The sequence below is a fragment of the Geotrypetes seraphini genome, chromosome 10 (genome assembly GCF_902459505.1).
Source record: "Geotrypetes seraphini chromosome 10, aGeoSer1.1, whole genome shotgun sequence".
NCBI classification, from domain to species: domain Eukaryota; kingdom Metazoa; phylum Chordata; class Amphibia; order Gymnophiona; family Dermophiidae; genus Geotrypetes; species Geotrypetes seraphini.
This window is the reverse complement of record NC_047093.1, coordinates 49,795,220-49,807,540: the sequence shown is the minus strand read 5'-3', so window position 1 is coordinate 49,807,540 and position 12,321 is coordinate 49,795,220. Positions and strand designations below refer to the sequence as shown.

At 42.8% G+C, this 12,321-nt stretch overlaps 1 protein-coding gene across 1 annotated transcript in view; it reads right to left on the bottom strand.

Moving 5' to 3' along the window:
- Nucleotides 1–12,321, bottom strand: part of ODF2 (outer dense fiber of sperm tails 2) — a 133,044-nt gene that overhangs the window by 21,315 nt on the left and 99,408 nt on the right. The window contains exons 15-16 of the mRNA XM_033960590.1: nt 11,632–11,736; nt 7,638–7,796 (exon numbers count right to left, since the gene is read on the bottom strand). Coding sequence (XP_033816481.1) covers nt 7,638–7,796; nt 11,632–11,736 — 264 coding nt within the window. The remainder of the gene's footprint in view (nt 1–7,637; nt 7,797–11,631; nt 11,737–12,321) is intronic.

Genomic DNA, 12,321 nt, shown 5'->3' with positions numbered 1-12,321 from the left:
TGCCCAAGCACACACCCTCTATAATTTAATTTAAATTGTTCTTTTTTCAGATATTTCTGGGCCAGAAGCCTAGAGCTCTGCCTGGTATATGTATCTACTGGCGTCTCTGTCAAAGCTCACTCCAGCTCATCTAAACCATCCCAGCCCATCCTCAACTGAATGGCCATATACCTGACACAGACTAGCCTTAGTTCTTTAATATATACCATTATTTTCTGATTAGAGATCCTCTGTGTTCATCCCATGCTTTTTTGAACTCTGTCACTGTTTTCCTCTCCACTTCCCTCGGGAGCACATTCTAGGCATCCACCACCCTCTCCATAACTTCCTAACATTACTCTTGAGTCTACATTCAAATGTATAAACTGGCTATTTGTAAGTGGCAATTTTAGAAAGCTGCTGTTTACATGTGTACATGATCAAGCAGCAGAGATTTCAAGGGGCATGTTATGAGGAGGCCAAAAATTTATGTATTTCCCATTTTACAATGCGAATGATATTTGCACCAGCTGTGAGGCAAGTGTTCATTTCAACCAGGTCTTTAATCAGGAATTAATGGACTCCTGTTCCTTAATCCCCCCCCAGTTTTGTTGTTGGTTTGTTTGATTTTTTTTTTTAAGACTTGCCTAGTTAATGGGTATCACTTATATAGATGTGTATGTGTATCTACATGTATATCTTTATATATACAGTATATCTTTTTTTATATTGTATATATACAAGAGCTGTTCAAAAAGTATCAGACCTTTATTCATAAAAAATACTCATATTCAGATACAACAATCTTATAATAATCTCCTTCAAAGTAGTTCCCTTGGGCTGCTACACACTTCTTCCAATGGTTCTGCCACTGTCGGAAGCAGCATTGGAATGCCTCTTTTGAGACTGCTCGCAACTGGTCCATCGCATTCTGAATGATGTCTTCTCTTGACTGAAATCTGTTTCCTTTCGGGGGCATTTTCAGTTCGTGGAAAAGCCAGAAGTCACATGAAACCATGTCGGGAGAGTAGGGAGCCTGAGGAATCACAGGTGTGTTGTGTTTGGTCAGGAAACTCCTTATCAAATGTGAAGAATGGGTAGGTGCGTTATCATGATGGAGCTGCCAATTGCCTGCTGCCCAAAGGTCCAGCCGTTTCTATCTCACGGTGTTATGAAGGCGACGCAGAACCTCTTGGAAGTACCCTTTGGTGATTTGACGATCCTGCATAACCAGGGTCCTCACTTGGTCAATGACTATCTCATTTCTGGATGTTAAAGACCTAACAGAACGTGCTTCACTCTCCACTGGTGTGCGGCCATCTCTGAAGCGGTTGTACCACTCCTTTATCTGTGTGGTGCCCATTGCTTTGTCCCCGAAGGCCTGTTGAATCTTGCGAATCGTTTCCATTTGGGAATCGCTAAGCTTTACACAAAATTTAATGCAGTAGTGTTGTTCAACTTTTTCTGTCATTTGTCAAAAATGAAAATCGGACGGCACTCACTTACACTTCCTCAGTCATCAGCGGTCTGCTGGCGTACTGACAGCTTCTGTAGGCAGGAAAAAATTCAAGTATGTGCATTAGGGTCGCCTACATACGTGCACCAAACCACACCTCCCTAGCTTTATTTGTCTACGCAAGAAAAATGAAAGGTCCGATACTTTTTGAACATCCCTCGTATATACATATACATACATACATACACACACACACACACATATATATATATATATATATATATATAAATAAGTGCTGGCACTTGTCGCAGGTGTTATTTGAGGACAGCAGGCTCAGTATTCTCACAATGGAGCCTGGTGTAGATGCTGCCTAGCACATATAGCTTTAAGAAAGTTCTGGCAGTGTCCCACCGCACATGCATAGGTGCCTTCCAACCCAATGTGTGAGCACAGGTATCTCAGTCTGATGGTACAAGGGGCATTCAATAATTTATCTACCTGAGTATGAAAGAAAGGAGCAAGCATGTTGAAACAAGTCTGTGCATGTTGTGACATGTCTCAAGGTTAGTCATGCACAGTTGCAGCTCATTGCAAGTCTAATATGCCAAGAGATAGATGTCAGAGAGTCCTCGTGCAAATCAAGTAAGAAACTGCTAGATTTGGAGCACCATTCAGTGATAAAATTTCTCACAAAAGAAGTGAAAAAGCCAAAAGGAGATCCATGAATGCATGACTGCAGTTTATGGCAAATCTGCCCCATTATCCCACAAAGTAAAAATTTAGAACAAGCACTGGGCGGCCTGTGGAAGCAACTTCCACAAAAATGTGAAAGAAAGTCAAGAATTTAACTTTGTCAGACAAATTAAGGTTTCTCGAATAGCTGAAGAAATGGGCATCTCGGCAGGTATAGTTTGGAAAATAATTCATGAAAAGTTGGGCATGTCCAAGGTTAGTGCACGAATGCTGACGCCATGTCAGAAGGCCACAAGGCTCCAGTGCTGTCAGAAGAACTTGGAGAAGCTCTGACCACCAAGTGAATTTTTAAAATCATTTGTTGACTGTTGATGAGACTTGGGTCTATACCAAAAACAAAGAAAAACTGCAGAGCAGAATGTACAATGTGCAGGAATCTTTATTAAAAGTCTATACAAAATTGTAATCCATAAAATTTGCTCTCATATACATGGAGTACGGACTTGGGTCTATCACAGAGATCCCGAGTCCAAAATAGAGTTAATGCAGTGGAAGCAAAAGTCATACCCCAACCCAAAAAAGTTGAAGACAGAAAAATCTAGACAAAGTCATGGCAACTGTCTTCTGGGTTGAAGGACTTTTGCTTCTGGAGTTCATGCCACACAAGACAACCATAACCGTGGAAGAGTTATGCCAACACAATGATCGCTTTGCAGGAGTCAATCAAGGAGAAAAGACAAGGAAAACTCACAGCAGGCATGCTTTCTTCACAACAATGAGCCAGTGCACATGTCACAGGCTGCCATACAAGAATGTGGATTTCAGCAGCTGAACCATCCACCCTAAAGTCCTGGCCTGGCTCCCGAAGATTATTTCCTGAGTTTTGAAAAAATCTTTCCATGGACAGCAGTTTTTAAGTGATGAAGATGTCAAGGACGTCAAACAGAAGAATTATTTTCAAAGGGGTTAAAGTCATTGCAGGAAAAGTGAATGAAGTGTATGGAGCTATCAGGGGACTATATTGAACAATAAAACAAAAATTTTTTGAAATCTCTTCTTTCCTATTGAGGTACATAAATTATTGAATGCTTCTCATATAGCTGGAAAAAGACAACTCCAAGGGAAGGAGGGAGAGTATATAAGAATATGGGGCCTGTTGTCCTCAGAGAACACATGCTATACACTTTGATTTCTCTGAGGACAAGCAGGTTCAATGTAATCTCGCATATGGGAATCCCTAGCTTCAAACCTCACTGAAAACAACACTAGGACAAAAGGGACTCAAAATGTAGAGGCCTTGAAGTCAATTAACCAAAAACCATATACAAACTGGTTGTTAAGGTGCAGCCTGGAATAAAACAAAACTGGGCCTGGGAGGGTAGAGTTGGCTTCTAGACACCAAACAAATTCTGCAGGACTGTCTGACTGAAGAGGCTGTGATGCTAGGTGTCCTGTTCAAGGCAGTAGGGAGATGTGATTGTGTGGATTGAAGACCAAGTCGTTGCTTTGCAAATCTCTTCAATGGAGGGTGATTTCAAGTGGGCTACCAATGTATAAGTTGTGATATGACAACAGTCAGACCAGCCTGGGCACAGGTGAAGGAGATGCAAACTGCTAGCTAATTGGACTGAGTATATTTGCTGATGGCTACTCCCATCCTATTTGTGTCAAAAGAAACTTAAAGGTGGTTGGACTATGAGCTTTAATCTGCTCCAAGTAGGTAGCTAAAGCTCGCTTTCAGTCCAAGGTGCACTTTCACCAGGATGGGCATAAAGTTTAGGGAAAAATGTTGGCAGAACAATTGGCTGGTTAAGGTTGAAATATCACACCATCTTAGAAATTTAGTGTGTGGCAAAGAACTAGTTTGCTGTGATGAAATGTAGTGTAAGTTGGATCAGCTACTAGGGCCTGAAGTGCACTGACTTTGTGAGCTCAAGTGACTGCCACCAAATATACAACTTTCCAGATCATATATTTCAGATAACAGGAATCCAGTGGCTCAAAAGGGGCTTTCATCAGCTGGGTGAGAACGATGTTAAGATCCCCTGATACGGTAGAAGATTTATCTGCGAACTCTGCCATAACAAACCTTTAATGAATCAAACCACTAAAGGATTACAGAGATAGACTTAATCCCCCACCCCATATGTAGATGGTAAGCATTGATTGCAAAGAGATGGACCCTTGCAACGTACGCATTCAAATCAAACTCAGGCCCAGATGCTCTAAAATCCAGGGCTGTGAAGTCAGAGTCGGAGTTGAGGAGTCGGAGTCGGAGGAAATTTCGGGTACCTGGAGTCGGAGTCAGAAGTACAAAAAACTGAGGAGTCGGAGTCGGAACATTTATCTACCAACTCCATTTTTGAACTTGGCATACCAATCACGAGCGATTCTTTCAGCTATAGCACCCACTATATACACAGCACAAATGTTGCGAGCAACTTCTGCGGCCTTAGAACCTTGATTAAAAGGAAAAAGAAGGTGGTGTCGAAAATGCTCATTTCTCTCAACTTGACATTCCATTTTAACGATCTGAAAATTAACCAGTGCTGTGGAGTCGGAGTCGAGGAGTCGGAGTTGGATAAAATTTCGGGTACATGGAGTCGGAGTCTGAAGTACAAAAAACTGAGGAGTCGGAGTCGGAACATTTATCTACCGACTCCACAGCCCTGCTAAAATCACCATTAAAATTCTGTGGATTGCCGTGGGGCCGGTAAATAGTCCGATTTGAAAACAGCAATTGATGTTCAAACTATTTTGCAAGCAAACGAGTTTCCAGGAAGTCCGCAGTAATGCCATCCTATCAGTCATTAGAGAAAGCGACTGACATGCGCAGAGCTGGCAAGCTAAGCCCTGAACAGCTGAGCAGCAGGGAAAGCCCTGAAGCAGCTTCCTGCACTCAGCCGTTCAGGGCAGGAAGAGTAGGGTTTGCTTTTATTTTTTAATGGGCACATGTGCGTATGCTACATTTAAAAAAAAAAAAAAGTTGTGCCGGGACGCAACTTCCCAATGTCAGCCCACACCCCCAAACGTTAAAAAATTTGGCAGGAGAGAAGCCCACTCCCTCCAGCCTCGGCTACCCAGATCCCCCCCCTTGACCCTTCCCCTCTTTAAATTGACATTAGGCAGAAGGGATGCTCATTGCCAGCTAGGTACATGGCCCACAGAAATATCTCATGAAGGATGGCCTACAGCCACATCCCCACCGCTTCTTGACATGAGGTAGGATCTCCTACCCCCCTGCTTGTCAGTTTAAATGAGAACAATTTGGTTCAGCAGCTGATCTCTGAAAGCCTTTAAAGTTTTCCAAATGGCCCTTAGCTCTAGGAGATTGATGTGAAAAGCTATCTCCTGAGCAGACCATGCTCCTTGGGTGCGCAGCCCATTTATATGAGCTCCCTCCTCAAAGGTTGGATGCATCTATTGTCAACACTTTTTGAGGAGGCACAATTTGGAATGGAAGTGCTGTAGTCAAATTTGGCTGACTTGTTCACCAAAGTAGTTCACCAAATTTGTTCACCAAAATAGTTCACCAAATTTGGCTGACTTGTTCACCAGCTCTGGAGGAACTTGGATGTCATCTATTAGGTACATGTAGCTGGAGACCACTGGGAAGCCAGAGACAACTGAGCCCCTCTCAAATGGAAGTAAGCCATGGGAGTGACGTGCAATGTGGAGGCCATGTGGCCTAGCAATCTCAACATCTGTCGAGCTCTAATCTGCTTGCTACTGTGGACTTGCAAGGCAAGCATCAAAAGCAACTACGGTATTCTTGCTTATAGCAGGAAAGCCTGAGCTTGTGCTGTATTAAGCAGGTCTCCTATGAATTCCAATTTCTGTACAATGTGCAGGTGGGACTTTGGGTAATTTACAAAGAACCCTAATAGCTCTAGCATCCGAATAGTTCTTTGTATGGATGCTTGCGCTCCTTCTTGTAATGCGCTCTTGACAAGCCAATTGTCCAGTTAGGGAAGCATACAACTCCCAGTCTGCATAGCAACACTGTGACTACTACAAGACACTTGGTAAAGACTCTGGGAGCCGATGTGAGGCCCAAAGGAAGAGCATGATATTGATAGTAGTTTTTCCCTAATCAAAAGATGAGATATTTCATGTGACTGGGAAGCATTGAAATGTGGATATAGGCCTCCTTTAAGTCGAGCGCATAGTCAATCTTGTTCCTGAATCATGGGGTGAAATATGTCCAGGGAAATCATCCTGAACTTTTCTTTGACAACGAATTTGTACGGGGCCTTTAGGTCTAGGATGGACACAAGGAAGTACCTTGAATAGAATCTGCCCTTCTCCTGGTGGCATAAGTTTAACTGCATTGGCCTGTCCCCAAAAAGTTTCTCTTCTTGATAAGGAACATTCACTAACCTATCTTGAACTGCTGGTTCCAAGTCAGAAACACATAGCCATAACAGTTTATGTATTCCCACACTCCTGGCAGAAAGTATGAATGCAATGTGAAAAGTATCATATAGTAGTTGCCCATGGCCAGATACGTCCTGCACTCTAGCTGCTTTTTTTGCCAACTGACAAAGCAGCAAAATTAAAGTCCTGAAGGTCAGAAAAAAGGGGACAAGACTGAAATTGAGGCTTGTTCTCAGGCCTAAGCAGACCTAATGAGCTGCAAAAAAAATAAAGAAAACTTGAAGGGCCCAAAAATATTAAGAAAATAAATAGGAAGGTAAAGAAACACAAGGGAAATACTGAGGAACACAACTCAAAATAAACACTAAAACTGCAAGGGAGGGAAAGTTGAAAGAAGTATATGCTGAAGGGAGACAGCAAAATGCATCCTCCCACCTCCATGAAAGAGACAGAGGTACTTGTGCTTCAGGCCAGAAAGTAACTGTACATGTATGGTGGAATGCTACCAGAACTTTCTTAAAGCTATCATGCTGAGCAGAATCCACATTGGACTCTGTCGGATGATGGCACCCACATGTGAGAATACATTGGGCCTGATTATCCTCAGAGAATCGATGCTCCCATATATGAGTGCCGACACTTACAAGTGAAAACTACTAATTAACGTTCTTTTTTCGACTTGGTATCCTTATATTTATTTTACAAAAGGTTCTTCACTGAGCAGAGCCTTTTGTAAAATACTGGGGAAATGTAAAAATTCCAAGCTAGATGTCCCATTTCTCACATTCAGCTGCTATGCAGAATGGTAAGAGCTGGAACAGTATAGTGCAACTCAAAGGTCTTCAACCAAACGGTCTCACAGTAGACAGTGGCAGGAGGGAAGCAAGATCAATGTTTTCAATCATCTGAGGACCTAAGAACAAAAGAGGAGAAAACACCTGGAAATAATGTGCAATGTTCTAAAGAGGAGAATAAGGGGGAAACAGCACACAATTGTTAGTTCTGAAAGGCAACGTTTAATGCATATCCCAAATAGAGAAGCAGAAGAAGAGAAGGTTTCCTGCGGTCAGTGGCTCTGCCTTCCTTGTGACTCTGTCTTGACTGCTGATGCACCGTTACGCCAGGTCCTTACCCGGACCCGGAGGTCGGCAATCATTGAGGTCAGCTCTTTATTTTTCATTTCATATTCCACCAGCCGGTTCTGACACTCCTGTAGCTTTGATTCTGTTATCTTAAGTAACTCCGGGAGCTGCTCCAATTCTGCCAAACGACTGCTGAAGTTTTTCCGTATCTGAGAGAGATGGATAGAGTAAGATAATCTACCTGAACATTGCTTGTGCCACACCACCTGGGAATGAGGTCTTTATAAAAGGTACTGTACTGCTGGAGGTGGGATGGGAGGGCGGCAGGACTACCAATGAGATGGTGTTACAATAGCAAGGGATGGGACTTCTAAGGCAGTGTGACAGTACCTAAGGATGAGGCCTCTAAGAAAGCAATGTCACCATACCCAGAGATTGGTCTCTACAGAAGCAGGGCCACTGACCCAATATATTATTAGAAAATTAGCTTATCTTAAAGTCTTGTGATGTGTTTATCAGAAGACTATTGCATTAAGGGTTGTTTAGGATAAAGTTTTGTGATGGTTTAATCTATCTGTGGTTTTACACTGATTCATGCTCATCTTTTGATTTTTAATCTCTGTGTTGCCTTGTGCTTAAGATTCTCCAGCACAGGGAGATGGAAAGATTAGGTTCTTACCTTTGTAATCTTCTTTCAAGTAGACACACATTATTCCTGAACCTTCAGGTAGTCAAATCTATTCCCAAAATAATTCAGAGCCTCATTAGCATTATTTTACTCCACTTCCCATCTCTCTGGGCTGTCCGCCAGTTCCTCAGTTTGTACCAAAGCAGATGATCAGTCCTGGCTGGCCCGGAACCTTCTCTCCAACGTCAGAATTGAGCTGAAACCAACTAAGTTAAGTGCCATTATTAGTACACCAATAGAGACTTGATTAAAGAATATGGCTTAGTGGCTCCATTATTAATTATAAAAGAAAAATATAAGATCTGGAAGAGGGACTTATGAGTGCGATGATGTTCCCACTTTAATCTCACTGTGGCTTCCAATGCAGGAGATTGGGCACTGAGCACTTATATGTATTTAATATAAAATATAAATGTGAATTGAACTTTGTAGATTATTCAATTCAAAATCAGTGTTTTTGATATAAAATTGGTCTGCAAATAATTAGTTGATGAGAGGGGAACATGTGGTCTACACTTTTGTGCTGCTCATAAGCGAAAACTGTGTGGCTGAAGACTGCAGAGTCTCTAATTCCTGGAAGGATTCCATGATTACCTCCAAACGCGCTGAGGGCTTAAACAGCCTTCAGAGAGTCGGGTCCTCTCCAAGATCAGGCCCTTTACCAGATCCAGATCTGGACCCCTAGACAAGAAGCAGCATCCCCTGCTACTGAGGACTCAGACTGGGAAAGTAAAGGCATTGATATAGAGCCCTTGTCATTGCAGTCCTCCTCAGACTGGACCTCCCTGTCTTACGCATCCAATCCAGTCCTTGGTTTTATATACCGATTCATCCCTTATAAAAAGGGCTTGACTCAGTTAACAAGATTTCCTAAATTCAGCTAAAGAATGAGATGATTCTATTCCAAAATTATCTTGAAACAGAAGAATCAACCAGAGATTTTTGAAATAGATAAGTTTTTAACATTTTCCGAAAAGTTGTTAAATGAGAAAGTAACCTGATCTCTGAAGGAAGCTCATTCCACATTTTTGCAGATAGAAAAGTAAAAGATTTTCAAAATTGGATATCATTTTAATACCCTTAACTGATGGAAAGCCAAGTTTATATTGCTGAGTATTTCTTGAATGAGATGGTAAACACGAATTGAAAAGGACAGGAATTAAGGGGGAGAAAATCCCATAAAAATTTTAAAAATCACACAAGTACATTTGAATTGAATTCTCCAAAACACAGGAAGCCAATGAAGTACCCTAAGTAAAAGGGTCATATGATCGTATTTGTGCTTACCAAATATCAATTTTGCCGCAGTATTCTGAATAAATTGCAATCTTTTCAGTGGTTTTGCGGCAGCAGCACAGCTACGCTTCACTGGGGACATACTTGCACTGCTCCCCAACTCAAACATGGACTTTTTGATTGGCCATCACACCATCTGGACAGTAACAGACCCCGAGGGACTAGAGGAGGCTAAGCCAGTGGCTCTAGCCCCCCCCTCATGCGCTGCGCAGCATAAGGACGATCCTCAAATGGTCATCCAGCGCAAATCTGGCATGAATCCAGGGTATTCTTAGCCTAAGGAGTCCATCACACTTATTTTTGATCAAAATCAAGGTGTTTTGAGGCAGGTAGAGGCCTTTGTTTTCAAATCAAGAAATTCAAGATGGCTGTGATTTTAGTGCTAAAAATGGCCCATGAGAGCTATACTAGGTTCCAAAAACTACCGACTTTAGAGGTAGAGGACCCTGGCTCTAACCCCAAAACACACACCTTTTATAGAACCACTCCCCCCCCTGATTCTGATTTAAAGGCTATCAGCCTAGCTATCGATTCTTCTCTCTCCCTCAATGACCACCTCAACTCCTTGGCTAAATCATGCTTTTTCAGCCTCCACATGCTGAGGAAAGTAAGATCCTATTTTCGCCAACAACATTTTGCCGTCCTTGTCCAATCCATCATCCTCTGCCATCTACTTAAGCCTATCAAAAAAAAGTCTTCAAAGACTCCAGCTAATCCAGAATACTGCAGCCAGGTTGATCTTTGCAAAACGCAAGTCTGACCATGTCTCCCCACTCCTAGCCAAACTTCACTGGCTCCCAGTGATTTCCAGAATCCATTTCAAATGCTCCTGCCTGGCTTTTAAGATCATTCACGGCATCCTTCCTTCCTTAATCCCACTATCTTATAACTCCTCGAGTCTTGACTCTACCAGACCCGCCCAAAGGTATAAACTATCCTTCCCCTCTCTACACGGTATTCGCTATGCAGGCAAACTGGGAAAATCCCTTCTTTTCAGAATCACAGGTCTTTGGAACGACCTTACTACCTCCGCTGCGGAACCTGGGCTCCTTCCAATTATTCCGCAGCAACTGAAAACCTGGCTTTTCACTAAAATGTAATTCTATCCTCCCTTACTCTTCTCTTCTATATATAAGTTCATGTAAACCTTTTTTTTTCCTTCTCTTCCTATATTTTAAGTTCTTGTAAACCGTGCTGAGCTCCACATCCGTGGAGATGATGCGGTATATAAACTTAAGGTTTAGTTTAGTTTAGCCTGTTACTCACTATACCATGCTATGTGCTTGGGGGGCTGTTTGGGGGGAAGCTGCAGACAGCTTGTACTGGGAGAACTTCTGCCTCAAAAAAACCTGGAATCCAGAATGCTTGTCTTTTCAGATTGCCTCTCAGGCCCAACGACCGGCCGGAGACCTCAACTCCCACCAGAACCTCACGTGTGCAGTTGGGGGAGGAAAGCAATTGGCCCTGATCCTGGAAAAACTGCGGTGGAACCACTCAGCCTGCACTCAAGCTTACTGCAGACAGAACCTGGGGCAAGCTTTGCTCCCAAGGGACCGGTCCCTGAGCTCCTGAACTGTTAGTGTAGGCTGTCCAAGTGGGTGCACTGAAAAGCAGTCTGACCCTTGGATGCAGACCTCTGGCCTTAGAGTCTGCACTCTCCCACAGCCAAAGATGTCCCAAGAATGGGATCCTCTGTAGCATCGCAAGACTTTGCAAACAGTAAACAAAAACCAAATTTAATGGAAAAAGAAACACAAGCAGAAAAGACAGGCTCCTACCATCTCGCTTGTAGAGAATCAACTGAGGAATTGGAGGACAGCCCAGAGAGATGGGAGGTGGAGCAAAAGAATGCTAATGAGGCTCTCTACAAGTATTCTCACAGGAAAAGATTGACTGCCCAAAGGTTCAGGAATGATGTGTCTGTCGCAGTAGAAATTGCTTTTTCTGTAATTAAAATTAGTTTGATCAACAGATGCCCAAATGCAGCTTCCCAAGGCACTCAATGACCACAACCTGCATTGTCATTGCTAAGACCACAGCTGTACTGGAAAGCCCTTTACCTGGTCCACCTCCCGTTTCATGCTGTCTTTCAGTGTTCGGTTCTCCTTGGTGCATCTCTCCAGTTGTGTACTCATATCATCAGCTTCTGTCCTTGTCTTCTGCATCTGAACATAGGAAAGAATGAATGTTAGTTGCAGGCATGGAATGAGCATGGTGCCACCCCAGAGAAAGAGGTACATAGAGCTATAATGGCACAAAAAGACCAACTGATCCATCCATTCTGCCCAGATATTCTTATCCATATTGATAAGGCTATATAACACCTGTCAGTTATACAGCATGACGACTTGTAAGATATCACTGCTTAACAAAGCCAGTTTTTATCATCTTTCTCTACTGTCCCTAATTGGGTAGCTTGGCACACCTCCCATGCCCTACCACAAAGCCCTGCAACAATCCAAACCATCAATCCCAGTACAGCTGCTCACACGCATCTGGCATCCCAGGTCCAAACAGCATTTCCTAACAGCAATATGCCACCATTAATTTGCCACACCAATCCAATCAAAATGAAACAGATAATCTGCCAGGCTCGGATGCAGGTAGTGCCTGTATTGCCACTTGGACTTTTAATTATTACAGCATTTTCAACTTGTCTAACCAAACCTACCTGTCAATTCTTCCACTATGTCTACTTTCTTGAACTGAGGATCCTCTGTGCTTTTTTCACGCCTTAATATTTTAGCCTC